This window comes from Guillardia theta, assembly GCF_000315625.1.
Source record: "Guillardia theta CCMP2712 unplaced genomic scaffold GUITHscaffold_122, whole genome shotgun sequence".
Taxonomy (NCBI): domain Eukaryota; class Cryptophyceae; order Pyrenomonadales; family Geminigeraceae; genus Guillardia; species Guillardia theta.
The window spans coordinates 31,444-45,775 of record NW_005434552.1 but is presented as its reverse complement, the minus strand read 5'-3'; the positions used below and the strand labels follow the sequence as shown (position 1 = coordinate 45,775).

Below are 14,332 nucleotides of genomic sequence, written 5' to 3'. Positions count from 1 at the left end.
TATTCCAGGTTTAAGCTTCTTGAAAGCACCCCCTGTGGAGGCCTTTGTTGCAGCAACCGTGTACCCGTGGGGGACTTACAAGGTAAACAGAAGGGGTGCGTCTTGTGCAGTACGACCCGTTGGAAGCAGCTTGCTGCCATGCAAGGACGGGGTTCTCTTCCCTGCGAGAGAGCATGGTATCCTCTCGAAGGTCAGAAGGGATGCTTGTCAACTTCCAAGAACAGGACACCCCTCCTTTCTGTAGCCAAGAGACGGCACCCCTGGCTCATTCCTCGAAGCTATAAAAGGATGAAACTCGTCAGAGCTAGGTGGTCCTCTTCCCCTTTCGTGTGTGTGCCACGATTGTTGAGACGTCTTTGTGTGTATCGTCTTGTCTTGTTTTGTGTGTGTGTGTGAAAGAAATAAAAGAGAGTTAGATCTCCTTCTGTTTCACCGCTTTCCCTCTTAGTAGAGAAATCCAACGTGAGTTCTTATTGAACTGCGCTTGAAGGTCCACTCGAGAATCTTCGAGGTGTGACATAAAATTGGTAGCAAGGTTGTGATCGGTGACAGAGATCGAGTCTTCTCTCTTCCCCTCCCTTTCTCCACTGTTCTTCTGCTTCTTCCTACGCTTACGTCGCGTAGATGTCCGGATACAATACTCGACTCGCAGCTCGCATGCTGGACGAGAATGCTACGGATACTTTGGAACATGACTGGCAATCTGCTGCCGGCATTGACGACGATCTTCGTCCCGAATCGACCGAGGATCGGTCGCTCCAAAACATGTCTGCCGCGCTGCTGGAGGTTCAGCAGCGGTTGAACGCTCTCGAAGCTCCTGCTTCTTCTGAGGCGGTCCAGGCTTGGGAGCGCCAGTCCATCTTCCATTCATTGAGTTTGCCCTCAATCATGCCCCCCGTCGTGAAACAGGGTTATCTGCCTTTCAAGTGGAATACGGCAAGAATCCGCGCTCAGTTATGGATTTGACCCTTGATCAGGTTCTTCCTCAAGCCCGCACGACTGTCGACAACATACGTGCAGGTGAAAACCTTGTGCGAGATACCTTGGCCTCGATCGCCAATCGAGCAGAGACGCGTCTACTTCCTTCTCGCCGCCCGCTTCGATGGCAAGTTGGTGATTTGGTCTGGATCGACGCGCGTTTATTCAATCAGCAGTTTGAAATTCGCAAATTTCGAGATCGATACCTTGGTCCTTTCCCTATCACCGAGGTTTGCAACAACAACAATTATCGAGTTGATGTTCGCCAGCGCTTCCCTCGCATGGATCAAGATGTTTTTAATGCCAAGTTCCTACGCCCCCATGTGCGCAGGAAAGATCATTTGCAGCAGCCTGTGGTTTCCCAACCTGTACCTGGATTCTACGAAGTGGCTCGCATCATCAATCATCGTCAACGTAATGGTGCGAAGCAATATCTGGTTCGTTGGAAGGGATTTTCCTCCGCCGACGACACTTGGGAACCTGTTGCCCATCTCTCGCGTACACCGGCGCTCCGTCAGTTGCTTCAGCAATATGAACAGCATCGCACGCGTCAAGATGCTTCTGCTTCTTCTCATGGACAGCGGCAGCGGCAGCGTCGTGCGCCTCTCAATTAGGCATTTTACGTGCTGCGCCTGGAGCGTGTCAGAGGAAAAACAGATTTGACAAGCTGAGAAAGCGAAGTTTTCTGAGTCCTGAGCACTCCAAGAAAGCGCAGAGAAGAGCGTGTCAGAGCTCATAGGAACCGAGCCCGAGTCAGACAAAGGCCTATCAGGATGAAAGGACAGTTGGCTGTCTCGTACTCGTGTTCGAAGCTGACTTCTCCTGGATGACCCAGGATACTCTACTCCAGTGTGAAGCTGCTGAAAGGACCCCTGTGGAGGCCTTTGTTGCAGCAACCGTGTACCCGTGGGGGACTTACAAGGTAAACAGAAGGGGTGCGTCTTGTGCAGTACGACCCGTTGGAAGCAGCTTGCTGCCATGCAAGGACGGGGTTCTCTTCCCTGCGAGAGAGCATGGTATCCTCTCGAAGGTCAGAAGGGATGCTTGTCAACTTCCAAGAACAGGACACCCCTCCTTTCTGTAGCCAAGAGACGGCACCCCTGGCTCATTCCTCGAAGCTATAAAAGGATGAAACTCGTCAGAGCTAGGTGGTCCTCTTCCCCTTTCGTGTGTGTGCCACGATTGTTGAGACGTCTTTGTGTGTATCGTCTTGTCTTGTTTTGTGTGTGTGTGTGAAAGAAATAAAAGAGAGTTAGATCTCCTTCTGTTTCACCGCTTTCCCTCTTAGTAGAGAAATCCAACGTGAGTTCTTATTGAACTGCGCTTGAAGGTCCACTCGAGAATCTTCGAGGTGTGACACGACCACCTTGTCCCCAACCTCGCTCTCCGCAGCGCCATCCAGGAGTGGCAGGAGCGACACGCGCTGCTCGTCCCCAGGCACGACGTGGAGATGGAGGGGCAGCCTATCTCAGCAGGCTCCTCCCAGACCCTCTACATAGGTCACCTCCGCGTGCAAGGAAAGAGAGCAGGGCCCGGCAAGATCAAGGTAGCCGTGCTCAAGCTCAGGCAAGACGACGGCGGCAGACAAGCCGCGGTCATGCTCAGACTCGGGCCGCATCCTCGGCTTGTACGCTACATGGGGCAGAGCCACGACGCCGACGGCTGTCCCCTGCTGCTGACCGAGCTCGCCGAGCTGGGGTCGCTGAGAGAGGCTCTGCTGGGGAGGCTGGCGGGGCAGGTGACGCGAGGGCACCAGATGGCGATGATGGAGCAGATCGCGCAGGGCATGGAGCACCTGGCTGAGCAGCGGGTCGTGCACCGGGACCTCGCGGCTCGGCACGTGCTGGTCATGGGCTTCGACAAGGAGGACGTGGGGAGGACGTCGGTGAAGGTGGCGGGGTACGGGCGGGCAGGGGAGCTGGTGGACGGGAGTGACGGGAGGGTAGCGGGGCGAGCGCTGCCGGTGCGCTACATGCCCCCAGAGTCCATGCAGAGAGGCCGGTGCTCGGAGAAGAGCGACGTGTGGGCCTACGGGGTCACGTGCTGGGAGATCCTGACCTCGGGCATGACCCCCTACTACCCCATGACGGACCCGACTGTGATCGGGTACGTGTGCGGGGGTGGGAGGCTGCCTCGAGAGCACCTCCTCGGAGGGTGCCCGGACGGGTTGTGGGCCCTGCTGGAGAGCTGCTGGGCGACGAGGGAGGAGGACCGCCCGAGGTTCGCCGAGCTTGCGGTAGCTGTAGGAAGAGCCGGAGCCGAGGAGGATGAGGGGGCTGCTGCATGGACATGGTCAGACAGGACGCCTGGACAGCAGCGGGCAGGGGCCGGCAACCAGTCGCTATGCCGAGGCATACGCAGCATGGCAGAAGCTGCATGGAGAAGGATCGGAGAGGCAGCGGGGGGAGGGATCGAGGCGGTGGCGAGGAGAGTCAGGAAGCGCAAGTACGCAGAGCTCGTGGAGCTGCAAGAGTCAGCTTGCATCGCCTTGGAGTCCACGGGCAGCGACGCTCTCAGCTCGCTGAGGACGGGAGCTCAGGCGCTGCCGGTCGGGATGGAGCAGCCGGCAAGGGAGGCATGGAGGCTGCTGAGGACGGGAGCTGACGACAGCATAGAGGCGGTGATGCAGGAGATGAGGACGTACGAGGCTCTCGCGGAGGTACAGCAGGCTGCGTGCGAAGCCTTGGTCAGCATGGCTCAGCACGGGGAGGCTGACAAGCTCAAGGCGCGAGAGGCGGGAGCGATCGAGGCCGTCGTCAGCGCCATGACCACGCACACGGACGACGCGGGGGTACAGCAGGCTGCGTGCGAAGCCTTGCGCTTCACTGTCAGCTTCAGGGACGAGAGCCAGGTGCAGGCGCGAGAGGCGGGAGCGATCGAGGCCGTCGTCAGCGCCTTGTCCAGGCACGCAGTCGACGCGGGGGTACAGCAGGCTGCGTGCTGGGCCCTGAGACATACCATCAGTGTCATCAAAGAGAGCCAGGCGCGGGCACGAGAGGCGGGAGCGATCGAGGCCGTCGTCAGCGCCATGACCAGGCACGCAGACGACGTGGGGGTACAGCAGGCTGCGTGCGAGGCTCTGAAGAACACTATCAGCTTCAGGGATGAGAGCCAGGCGCGGGCACGAGAGGCGGGAGCGATCGAGGCCGTCGTCAGCGCCATGTCAAGTTATGCGAACGACTTGAAAGTACAGCAGGCTGCTTGTGAGGCCCTGAAGTACACAATGCAGTACTTCCGATACCAGGGCACAGCGAGAGATGCGAAAGCGATCGAGGCCGTCGTCAGCGCCATGACCAGGCACCACAGCAACGCGAAGATACAGCAAGGTCTATGCGAGGTGATGACAGCGATAGCCGAGAGCCACGAGCAGAACAAGCTCCCGGCCATGCAGGCGGGAGCGATCGAGGCCGTCGTCAGCGCCATGACCAGACACGCGGAAGACGCTGGGGTCCTCTTGAGCTTGAGGAGCGTAGCCTCCCTGCACACCATGTCCATCCGCTCGGGCGTGGCCTTGATCGTCGAGTGCAGCGATCGGAACTGGTGCGCGGTCCAGTGCAGGAGGCCCTGGTTGTTGGTCATCATCGAGTTGACGCTCTCCGTGCTCATGATGTTGGAGGGGGAGATGCAGTTCATCCCCGCGGAGATCTGGAGGGCGCCATCGGGCTTGTGCTCAAGGCGGTTCTCGTTGAGGTCGTAGATGTTGTGCTTCATGGAGCTCACCGTCTCTCCGTAGCGCCTGGCACTCTCCGAGACCACACCTGGGTGGTGGACCCCGATGTCCAGTGGGCGGAAGCTCTCAGAGATGTCAAAGTGGGAGTTCAGCGCGAATCCAGGGCGGACGTAGGAGGCCTGTTCATGGCCTCCCGCCTGCGTTCTTTGATGTGTCCTTGCATGGGTGCTGTCATCGTTTGCGTCCCAGCCACTAGGGTTCGGGCCATCCAGCCACGACAGCTCCATCAGCTCGGGGAAGGTCAGGTCGAAGTTGGAGTCCTTGGACTGGTCGTAGAAGCGGAAGCGCTTGTCGTGGAGATCCCTGACGTACCCGTTGATCCTGTAGTGCTCGGCGACCCTGGACCTCCTCCTCAGGACATCCCTGGGCTGCTCTCCCTGGTTGATCTCGAACTTGCGGGAGTGGATGATGCTCAGGCCGCGGTAGCTCGGCAGCTCCGGCCCCTGCTTCAGGAGCATGGGCCCGCTGATGCCGTTGGTGTAGTACTGTGTCTTCTCCGGGTTGAACGTCATCTGCATGGTGAGGGCTCCGTTGCACATCATGAAGGACGGCGGTGGGGATCCCCAGGTCTTCAGCGTGTTCTTGGCATCCTCGATCATGATGTCCAGTGCGTTCGGATGCTTCTGCATGAGCCCGTAGTTGTCGACGTACTGGCGGATGAGCTGGAGGGTCGTCTTCTCCGTGGTGTGGTACTTCTCCCTGAGGTGAGCCTCGTAGGACGGCGCCAGCAGCAGGGCCTGATGCACATCGAGGTCGTTGGTCTTCTGGATGGACCCAACGAGCTGCATCAGCTGCCGCTTGAAGTTCTCCCTGCCCGCGGCGGACATCATGAAGTTGTGCTCCATGCGGAGGGCCATACCCTGCCTGACGATGTAGGCGGACTGGCTGGTCTTGCTCTGGGTCAGCACCCTGGCTGCAGACTCGTAGGGCACGCGGGTGGCCATACCCTCGTCAAACCTCCAGATGTTCCACTTGAGCTTCTGATCGGGGTTCTCAAGGTAGACATAAGGGAGGATCACGCTGGTGAAGGGGGAGTTGGTGGCATCGGTGATGAGACCATCCACGCGGTCGGTGAGGAAGGTGTTGGAGCCCTGGAGGACGTCGGGGAGGTGCCATCGCTGGTGCCTCTTGTGCCTCTGGGGGTCGAACTTGATCTGCCTCGCGGCGGGACCAAAGATGTTCTCATAGTCCTGGATGGTGGGCATGGTGCTGTTGGCTGTCATGGTGCCCGCGAGGTTGACACCGATGTCACCCTTGGGCAGCATGAAATTATCGGTGAAGCCACGGCTCTCCTGTGTATTACCCTCCATACCGACGAGCGGGGGTTTTGATGTGCTCGTGGTTACCCTAGTTTATATACATCCAAAAAATCAAGACAAGCTTGCAGAGTACGAGTTAGCTCTCCCATTACAGGGTGCGCCGTGGTTTGCAATGCGTGTTGCATCGATATATAACAACCGGGTGATCCGGCCTTGGCATGTGAGCATGGGAGGGATTACCGTCATGCTCGCGCTGTTGTTGCTGCTGCTCGATGCCAGCATCGGCTATATGGCGATCATGCAGCTGCGTCCCGTCCATCCCGCACAGTTCGACGACCAGATGCACGTGAGATTCAGGAGGATCGTCAGAGACAGGGGCTACCCGCAGCACCTCTCCGCCTGCCTCGATGACAGGGATTGCGGACCGGGGCTGGTGTGCCAGAGCTACACCTACGGGAAGTTCTGCACGCTGAACCTGAGGGTAGACCGGGTAGAATGAATTCAATAAAAAAAACAACTCACCTAGGTCTGGATCTCGTACTCCAACTCCACGCGGGAGGTGAAGGTGCAGTGCTGATTGAGGGCCTCGTTGATCTTCTCCACGGAGGACTGGTCGTTCTTCCCCACGATATCCCCGAACTCGTCCTTGCCGATGCGGTCCCAGGACTTTCCATTCATGCGGTGGAGCTGCACCTGGAAGCTGTTCAAGTCACGGGTGGATACCTTGGAGAGCACCTTGGTCCTCAGCGCGTTGCACATGGCCCTCATCACGGTGTTGGCGATCTTGTAGTACTGGCCGTCGACCAGGGGCTGCTCGTCGATGTTGGCCGAGAGCATGTCCTTGTTGCACCTGAGCATCTCGATCACGGGGTGGTTCTGGTGCACAAACATATAGTAGCGCTTATCGAGGTTGATGACGCCCTCGGTCTCGAGGTTCTGCTCGTTGTAGTCGGGGTACTTGCTCCTCCACTCCATGCTCTCGTTGGATGAGCTGTCGGACTCGTGGATGACGAGCGGGTTGGTGTTGGTCGTCATGGGGAGGGCGGTCATCACGTACCTCTCTCCGGTGTCGGTGGCCTCATCCGGGTTCAGGCAGCTGACGGAGATGCCCAGCGGCACGGGGAAGGTGCTCTTGTACTCGAGCACGGTGGCCTTCTTGATCATCGCCCCCTTCAGCGCGTTGGTGGCGGTCTGGTGATCAAGGGAGTTGTCAAAGGCATCGTAGAGGCCGAAGACGGACGCCTGCTTACCCTCACGGGGCTTCCAGGTGGCGGCCAGCTCCCCCTGCTTCTGGAAGTTGGCCATGGTGCCGGAGATGTTGACGTGGATCCTCCTGCGGATGGTGATCGGTGCGTTGGAGTAGAGCTCCTCGGGTGAGACATCGCTGTTGAAGACGTTCTGGTTGTTGTTGGAGGCCAGGGCCTGCTGCGAAAGACCGGTTTGGCCGTTCATTCGCTCTCTGCCCCTCACCCCTGTTCTTGAACTTAAATATATGGTTGCGGAACGGCTTGTCGCGGTATAAAACTAACCCCGAAGTGCGACTGTGAGATGCCTGCAAAGAAGAGGCAAGGGGATAACGAACCCAATGCAGCGCCCAAGAGGTCGTCCGCCAGGGCCGAGGCCGCCAGGGCTGCCAAGGAGCAGGCCGCCAGGGCCGCCAAGGAGCAGGCCGCCAGGGAGCAGGCCGCCAGTGAAGAGAAAGCCAGAATACAGGCCGCCAAGGAAGCGGAGGACGCCAGGGTATCGGGTGAGATCATCGCGATCACAGACCGCGTCAAGCACGACATAGTCTTGAACTGCTGCCCGTGGGAGGCCATACCCAAGCTGTACATGCTCACAACCATGCTCTCATCCGTTGCAGACGCGGATGCATTCCAGCGTGCATACGACGGCGCAAAGGGCAAGCCATTCACCGAGACATCCTCGGACATGATCATATTTGTGATGAATGTCGATCATCCTGAGAACCTCAGCATCCTACCTAAACCAGACGACGGCATTAACCAAATGGATGCGGAATTACGCAACAAGATCTGTACCGAATTCTACATGAGGAGTGATCGTTACAAGAGGAATCCCGTCTTGGACCGGATCTTTTCTCATATCGGGGGTATGTATTTTCTGCTCACTTCGGATTGGAAGTTTATGTTGAATGTCGATCGCATCCAGTGCATCAGGGCTGACGGTGTGGTCGTTGCCTCGGATGATGGGATGGTGATAGACCCTGCTGGTGATGTCACCATGCTCTGCTTTAAGCTACAGAGCGATGAAGAATACAGGCACGAGGCGCTCTATATCTGGCTGGATGCGGGTAGAGGAACTCGCACATTTAAAGATTTCGTAGGCAAGGGCTACCTGAAATACAATGATGCAGTCTACAATGTTCGGTGACGTTCTCCAGATGTCGCAGAGGATCGAGGGGGCGCTGATGTACACGATCGTGCGCTTCCTCTATGCGCTACTGAGGAAGTCGCTGGATAAGGGCGTCATCGCTTATCTCAACATCCTTGTGGCCTTCATGGCCTACAACATCAGGATGCTACTGAAGAGTGGTTCCTACGAGTCCAGCGCTTCGAAGAGCATAGAGTACCTCTCCAGGATATTCCAGAAGTTCGCCACCCTGATCTCCACTCAGGCGATCATCCAATCGCTCCAGCCTCAGGATCTAGAGACCGCCAATGCCAGGGCCCAGATCGAGTGCCTGTCCATATCGCTGTGTGTCCTGATACTCCTTACCCTTCTACCCGGTGCGTTCAAGGAATCCGAGGACGGCGCCCAGTTCATGAGGCTCGTGCTTTTCATGTTTACCAGCAACACGGAGTTCATCATCCAGCGCGTCTCCTTCGGCTGGACGCTCCCCTTCCTCAGCATGGCGGGATTTGTGGTCATGTACAACCTCAGCAACAGCCAGGGAGGGAGATGGAGTGAGATCAACGTGGTGCTCTCGAAGGCCTTCACGCTCTCCCTCACCAACATGATGATCCTCTCCAGCTGGACGGTGAACGTGCATTCCAGTGACAGCTTCCCGCAGCTTACGCAGCTCGTGAGCCTGTTGGTGCTGTTCGATGCCATCTCCATGGTGTACGAGCAATTCTCGGCCATGCGGGACTATGCCGTCTGGCAGGGGGCGTCTCAGGTGTACAACATGGTGGTGCTGCAGAATATCAATCAGACGGCCATGATCGTGGTCTCGGGATTCCTGATCCTCATCCTCAAGGCGGTGTCATCCTTCTTCCCCAGCTCCAGCGCGATCACGGAGCTCTCCGTGCTTCTCATCATCAACATCATACTCGGCATGATACAGAAGGTCGTCAACACCCTGCATGCCAACGACACGGTGATCGTGGTGATGCTGTGGATCATGGTGATCGAGATACTCACCACTGCGATGAGGACGATGATGAAATAAAAAAAAAATTTGTGTGTATCCTATGTCCTGCCCGTGCCTCACGCCGCAGCTGAATGCCCGTAGAGTTGGAGGATCTCTCGAGTATTGTGCTGCACAGGGGTTCATTTGTTTTCGACCGCAGGGGGTTGATTCTGCTGGTCTGCTACCCGCTCTTCTTAGTGTCCATATCTGTGGTGCTGATCTGTACGCTCGGCATCTTGGGCATTCCGATCTAGGCAGGCATGAACATACCAGAGAATTGGGTGGGGGCCAAGAGGGCCACCGGTTCCTCCACCGTTGCCACCCCCAACGAGGGAGGGAGCAACCCCAAGAGGAACAGGAAGAAGCACCGGATCGACCCCCCACCCAAGGAGACGGAGTCGGCCGACAGTGAGAAGGCGGAGAGCGTCACCCCGGATGTGACGGACGACTCGGAGAAGGTCGTAGTGAACGACTGCCTCTACAACGACATACGCTGCTGCATCCGCTCGGCGGGGACCTCGGAGGGGCAGTCGCTGGCGCTGGACAGCATCATCTCCAGGCAGCCCTACGTGAAGATGATGCAGAGCCTGTTCGGGGCCTACAACGAGAGCTGCTTCCCCCAGGTCCCTCCAGTCAAGGTGGTGACCAAGGCATGGGAGGAGATGCACATGAGGGAGCCATTGGAGCACGAGAGGCCCTGCTCCATGGGCATCAACTGCGAGTGTATGTTCATCGATGCCAACATGCCATTCACATGCGTCGAATTCCTCCTCCCCAACGACCCGCAGCCCCTGGAACAGGTGAGGAGAGGGAGGGAGGGAAGCCACTGACGCATTATCCTATACAGCAACTGTGTGTCCTCTGCCTCAGGAAGCTGACACAGAGCATGTTCTACGACATCACCTACCGAGGGAGCCGGTTCAACGGCATCATACAGAGCCACGGGAACATATGCGACCAGCCCGGAGAGTACGCGAAGCAGGTCATGCTCACCTGCCCGGTCGGGGGCCCCGTGCAGTGCATGCCCCTCCCCATCGTCGCACACCAGCGCAACCGCTACAGCGTGTGCCTGAATAACATGGGGATGAAGTACCTGAAGCAGCACCGCGTCGCCTGGGAGGATTTTCAATGAGCCCCTCCTGGTTCGAGACGCTGCATCACATGGGTGATCGAACGCGGGAGGCCCAGAGCATCATCTTGGTGAGATGCCAGAGGGAGCCCGTGGATATCTACCCGATATCGGAGGCTACGGCGGCGGACCTGCCCGAGCCGCTCGAAGAGTGTGATACAGACCAGAGAGGGGCGGGTGACACCGTCTCGGAGCCCGGCGCTGGGCGCTTCTGCCCGCAGAACGCGACGATAGACAGGGAGCTAGAGGTCCTGCACCGGAGGATCAACTCGGGGGATGCCAAGGCTCAGCACCTGATCGACAGCCGGCTGATCCTGTGCTGGCTCGCCCAGTACCACCCGGAGCTATACCACCGGCTACCCACCGAGGGCCTGATCCTGCACCCCGTTGCGGCCTACAGCCACCGGAACCTGCCGGACATAGGGAGGTTCATCATGCAGAGCCTTGTCGAGAGGAACTGGAAGTCAAACCTCATCGTCAACGTCGTGTGCAACAGCATGCCCTGCCTGAAGCGCAACCGGGTGACTTTCATGGACGAGAAGGAGTTCCAGCATCCCCACTGCACCGTCCTCCTGAACATCCTCCACGGGCTCCTCATGGGCCTCTACCCCAACACGGCCAAGAGGCCATCCTTCTGGTGCAGGGTGAGGGTAGCCGGGGAGCTCAGGCAGGCGATGACCCAGAGCCTGAGCCTGCAGGCCCGCTTCCTCTTCAACAACCTCAACCTCCTGAAGCTGGCCATGATGGAATACGTATGGTTCATGTGCAACCAGAACCTCGTGACCGAGAGGGAGGCGATCAGCAAGGTGCACGGGATGACGATGTTCATGGATATCTTCCCGAACATCGCCGACGGCTTCAGGCAGGAGAACCTGCAGTCGTGCGAGTGGGACTGGAAGTCACTGAACAACGCGGCCACCGTCAGCGTCGACCGATGCATCCGGACCTGCAAGTTCCGCATGGGGAGGGCCCCCGTGCAGAGAGACATGGGAGGCAAGTGGAAGAGGCTCGCGGACAATCAGGTGGACATGTTCTACTATGCGAGCGAGATGCGCTGCACTACCATCCCGGGGGTGCTGTGGAACATCTACCGGAACATCTACCCCGAGCTCACCGTGGAGGAGTTCAACATCATCGAGCACATACACTCCCGGTGCCGGGTTTACACGCTCCCCTCGAACCTCGTCGCCTACCAGTGCCAGATGCTGCTGGAGAAGTACAGCGACGACTACGCCCAGTTCAACAACGTCATGAGGGTCCACATCTGCCTCAGGTGCTGCAACAAGGGCAACGGGGAGTGGATCCACTCGAAGCTCCGCCTCTGCATGAAGACCAAGCGGCTGATATGCACCAACTGCAACCTCGACTCCACGATCATATCCGTGAACATGCTTGGGAAGATACTGATGATCCAGAACGTGAGCTACTACCTCTGCCCCATCTGCGGCAAGTGCCGGAGGTGGAACTTCACGGGCACCGAGTTCACCTGCACGGACTGCAGGCACGCCGTCTCCCGGCCCGTCGCCCACTCGAAGAAGAGGTGCTGCGTGAGGTGCGGGAAGACGACGAACCTGGAGTGGCACACGCTGCTGAACACGGAGATCGGCGCCAACGTGCAGATCTATGTGTGCTCCAAGCACTCGCTTCCGGCGCATATCATGAGGTTCGTGGTGGACATCAAGGACTTCTGCCGATCGGCCGTGGCCTACGACAGGCACAGGCTGGAGGCAAGGATCAGGGGTGGTAACAGGAGGTAGGGTATTTGAATCCATTAAAAAAAGAATGTCCAAGACTGGGTCAACGGCTGGGGCCTCCTTTCACCCGAGGGCCTCGATGCGGGCATGCGACGACTGCAAGATATGCCGGCGCTGCGTGCAGAAGTGGGTGAGCTGGTGTGCCAACTGCAAGAGGTGCAAGATATGCGAGGACGAGAGGGCGCAGCTGTGGCTCCGGATCAGCGCCCCCTTCCTGCTGCCCAAGGGGCTGCTGGGGCACAGGTGCCGATGGGAGTGCATCGACATGGACCTTGCGGGGTGTGTGGAGTGCGGGGTGATCCACCGGTGTGAGGTGGGAGTGTGCCCCGTGTCCGAGGAGGAGGACAGCCAGGTCTGTACCATCACGGGGAACTGCGTTCACACCAAGAGGTTCAATAAGGATGAATTCATGGACAACATCGTGATCGAGGATCTCCACGGGCACGGGGACGAGTGCAAGGTGTACGTGGAGAGCAGCGAGGTGAGGTCCAGGCTCCACTGGATACTCCAGTCTGAGGTTGCGAGGAACAGCTTCTTGCAGGAGAGGTCGAGGATGGAGCAGAAGCACAAGCACCTCATGTGGAAGACGCTGAGGGAGATCAAGCTCAGGAACGAGATCCCCAACCTCTGCCTCGTCGTCACCCGGATCCTGCACGCCACCAACAAGATCAGGGTCTGCTCGATCACCTTCCAGGAAGATCTCCGGAGGTTCGTGACCGATCGCTGCACTCACTACATCGGCCGCTTCCTGAACATGCTGAGCCAGAAGTTCAGGCAGGCGATGAACTCCATCAAGAAGAATACGCTCATCATAGGCACGCTCTACCTCATGCGCATGGGGATCTTCATGCACAACGTGATCCTGCTCCCCAAGATGCCACAGCTACAGCTGCTCCTGCCCATCGAGACCCACCTCAAGACCTACTTCAACGTGAAGTGCAAGAGCATCACCGAGGTGGAGAACCTGATCAAGATGTGTATCAGGAGCCTGACAGTGACGGATCTCGACAAGATGGGATTCATGATGACAGACAACAGGGTGTGAGGAGAAAAAAGAGTGTTTACTGCCATCGGAACTCATAGAGTAACGAGGGAGAGGCCAGGCAGGATGCAGCGCTACTTCAAGGTAAGGATCATGCCTGTGGCCAAGAAATGCATCTTCTGCCCCATCCCCAAGGCGACACGCCCCTGCGAGGTGTGCCCCTGCCCCTTCCTCAACACGAGGCCCCGGCTGCTGGACCGGATCTTCCTCAAGATCCAGAGGCGGGAGGCGCCAAATCGGGTAGAGCCTGCAGCCGCATCCTCTGCAGCTCGGCGTTGCAGCGGATGACGACGTCGACATCGTCGCAGAAGTCATTGGCGGTCACCCGTATGTCGTAGCAGGGATGCCCCATGTGGTGAATCACCTGCGAGTAGAGGGGGGGCAGCCCCGCCATGCTGCTGCAGCTGCGTATCCGCTCCAGCTGTGCCTCATCCTCGATATCTACCCCTAGGTCCTTCAATGAATCGATGTGATCCTGCAGGAGAGACATGTGCTCCGATACCATCTTCTGCAAGTAGCCCTCCTTGCCAGCCCTCGTATGGCCCTCGGTCATCTCCCCTCCTCCTGATTGGCGCACAAGGAGGGCATTTATAGGAACCCCCACAGCCTCTTCCTCTTCACGCGTATGATGTCGGTCTCCGTGACGGTCACGGGTGCCGTGCTGTTGAGGATCTTGACATGCACGGCAAGGCGGTTGTTCTCCCCCCACGCCACCGCTACGTTCTGTATCCTCACGGGGTTGCAGTCCTTGATCACCTGCAGGTCGGCCATCCCCACCATCACGTGGGAGCAGGTCTTGGCGATCAGCACGAAGCCATTCTGGGTGCTGCGGATCTCGAAATCCGAGAAGGAGAGGTCGCGACTCAGCGTCTTCATCACGGCGATCACGTTCTCGATCACCACCCTGTCGTCGGGCTTGATGCCCGAGAAGATGTTGTCTGAGGGCATCGTCGCATGCACCGCGGCCATGGTAGGGGCGGGCTGCCGGGGGGTATCTAAGTCAGGGAGGGTGAGAAGGGGAATATATACACGCATGCGCCTCAATGCACACAGTTGGACGTGTCGTTTAT

The 14,332-nt window shown here is 58.2% G+C and overlaps 7 protein-coding genes across 7 annotated transcripts; 3 read left to right on the top strand and 4 right to left on the bottom strand.

Moving 5' to 3' along the window:
* Positions 1 to 2,743: 2,743 nt before the first annotated feature.
* Positions 2,744 to 3,202, top strand: GUITHDRAFT_79582 (hypothetical protein; the record flags this gene model as incomplete). The annotated part of the gene is made up of 1 exon (XM_005822582.1): positions 2,744 to 3,202. A coding segment is annotated over one exon (459 nt), but the record flags the coding sequence as incomplete, so codon positions are not given.
* A 1,492-nt stretch (positions 3,203 to 4,694) lies between these two features.
* Positions 4,695 to 6,018, bottom strand: GUITHDRAFT_146309 (hypothetical protein; the record flags this gene model as incomplete). Its single annotated transcript, XM_005822581.1, has 2 exons — positions 4,695 to 4,714; positions 4,737 to 6,018. 2 exons carry the CDS (start codon positions 6,016 to 6,018, stop codon positions 4,695 to 4,697), a joined length of 1,302 nt encoding a protein of 433 aa, XP_005822638.1.
* A 121-nt stretch (positions 6,019 to 6,139) lies between these two features.
* On the top strand, positions 6,140 to 6,466 carry GUITHDRAFT_118147 (hypothetical protein; the record flags this gene model as incomplete). Its single annotated transcript, XM_005822580.1, has 1 exon — positions 6,140 to 6,466. The coding sequence occupies one exon, from the start codon at positions 6,140 to 6,142 to the stop codon at positions 6,464 to 6,466; it is 327 nt and encodes a 108-aa protein (XP_005822637.1).
* Positions 6,467 to 6,489: 23 nt separating this feature from the next.
* On the bottom strand, positions 6,490 to 7,419 carry GUITHDRAFT_118146 (hypothetical protein; the record flags this gene model as incomplete). Its single annotated transcript, XM_005822579.1, has 1 exon — positions 6,490 to 7,419. The coding sequence occupies one exon, from the start codon at positions 7,417 to 7,419 to the stop codon at positions 6,490 to 6,492; it is 930 nt and encodes a 309-aa protein (XP_005822636.1).
* A 96-nt stretch (positions 7,420 to 7,515) lies between these two features.
* Positions 7,516 to 13,265, top strand: GUITHDRAFT_146307 (hypothetical protein; the record flags this gene model as incomplete). The annotated part of the gene is made up of 6 exons (XM_005822578.1): positions 7,516 to 8,307; positions 8,342 to 9,331; positions 9,592 to 10,137; positions 10,185 to 10,319; positions 10,550 to 12,219; positions 12,248 to 13,265. The coding sequence occupies 6 exons, from the start codon at positions 7,516 to 7,518 to the stop codon at positions 13,263 to 13,265; spliced, it is 5,151 nt and encodes a 1,716-aa protein (XP_005822635.1).
* A 205-nt stretch (positions 13,266 to 13,470) lies between these two features.
* GUITHDRAFT_118141 (hypothetical protein) lies at positions 13,471 to 13,767 on the bottom strand (the record flags this gene model as incomplete). The annotated part of the gene is made up of 1 exon (XM_005822577.1): positions 13,471 to 13,767. The coding sequence occupies one exon, from the start codon at positions 13,765 to 13,767 to the stop codon at positions 13,471 to 13,473; it is 297 nt and encodes a 98-aa protein (XP_005822634.1).
* Positions 13,768 to 13,850: 83 nt separating this feature from the next.
* GUITHDRAFT_118140 (hypothetical protein) lies at positions 13,851 to 14,297 on the bottom strand (the record flags this gene model as incomplete). The annotated part of the gene is made up of 1 exon (XM_005822576.1): positions 13,851 to 14,297. The coding sequence occupies one exon, from the start codon at positions 14,295 to 14,297 to the stop codon at positions 13,851 to 13,853; it is 447 nt and encodes a 148-aa protein (XP_005822633.1).
* Positions 14,298 to 14,332: the final 35 nt, after the last annotated feature.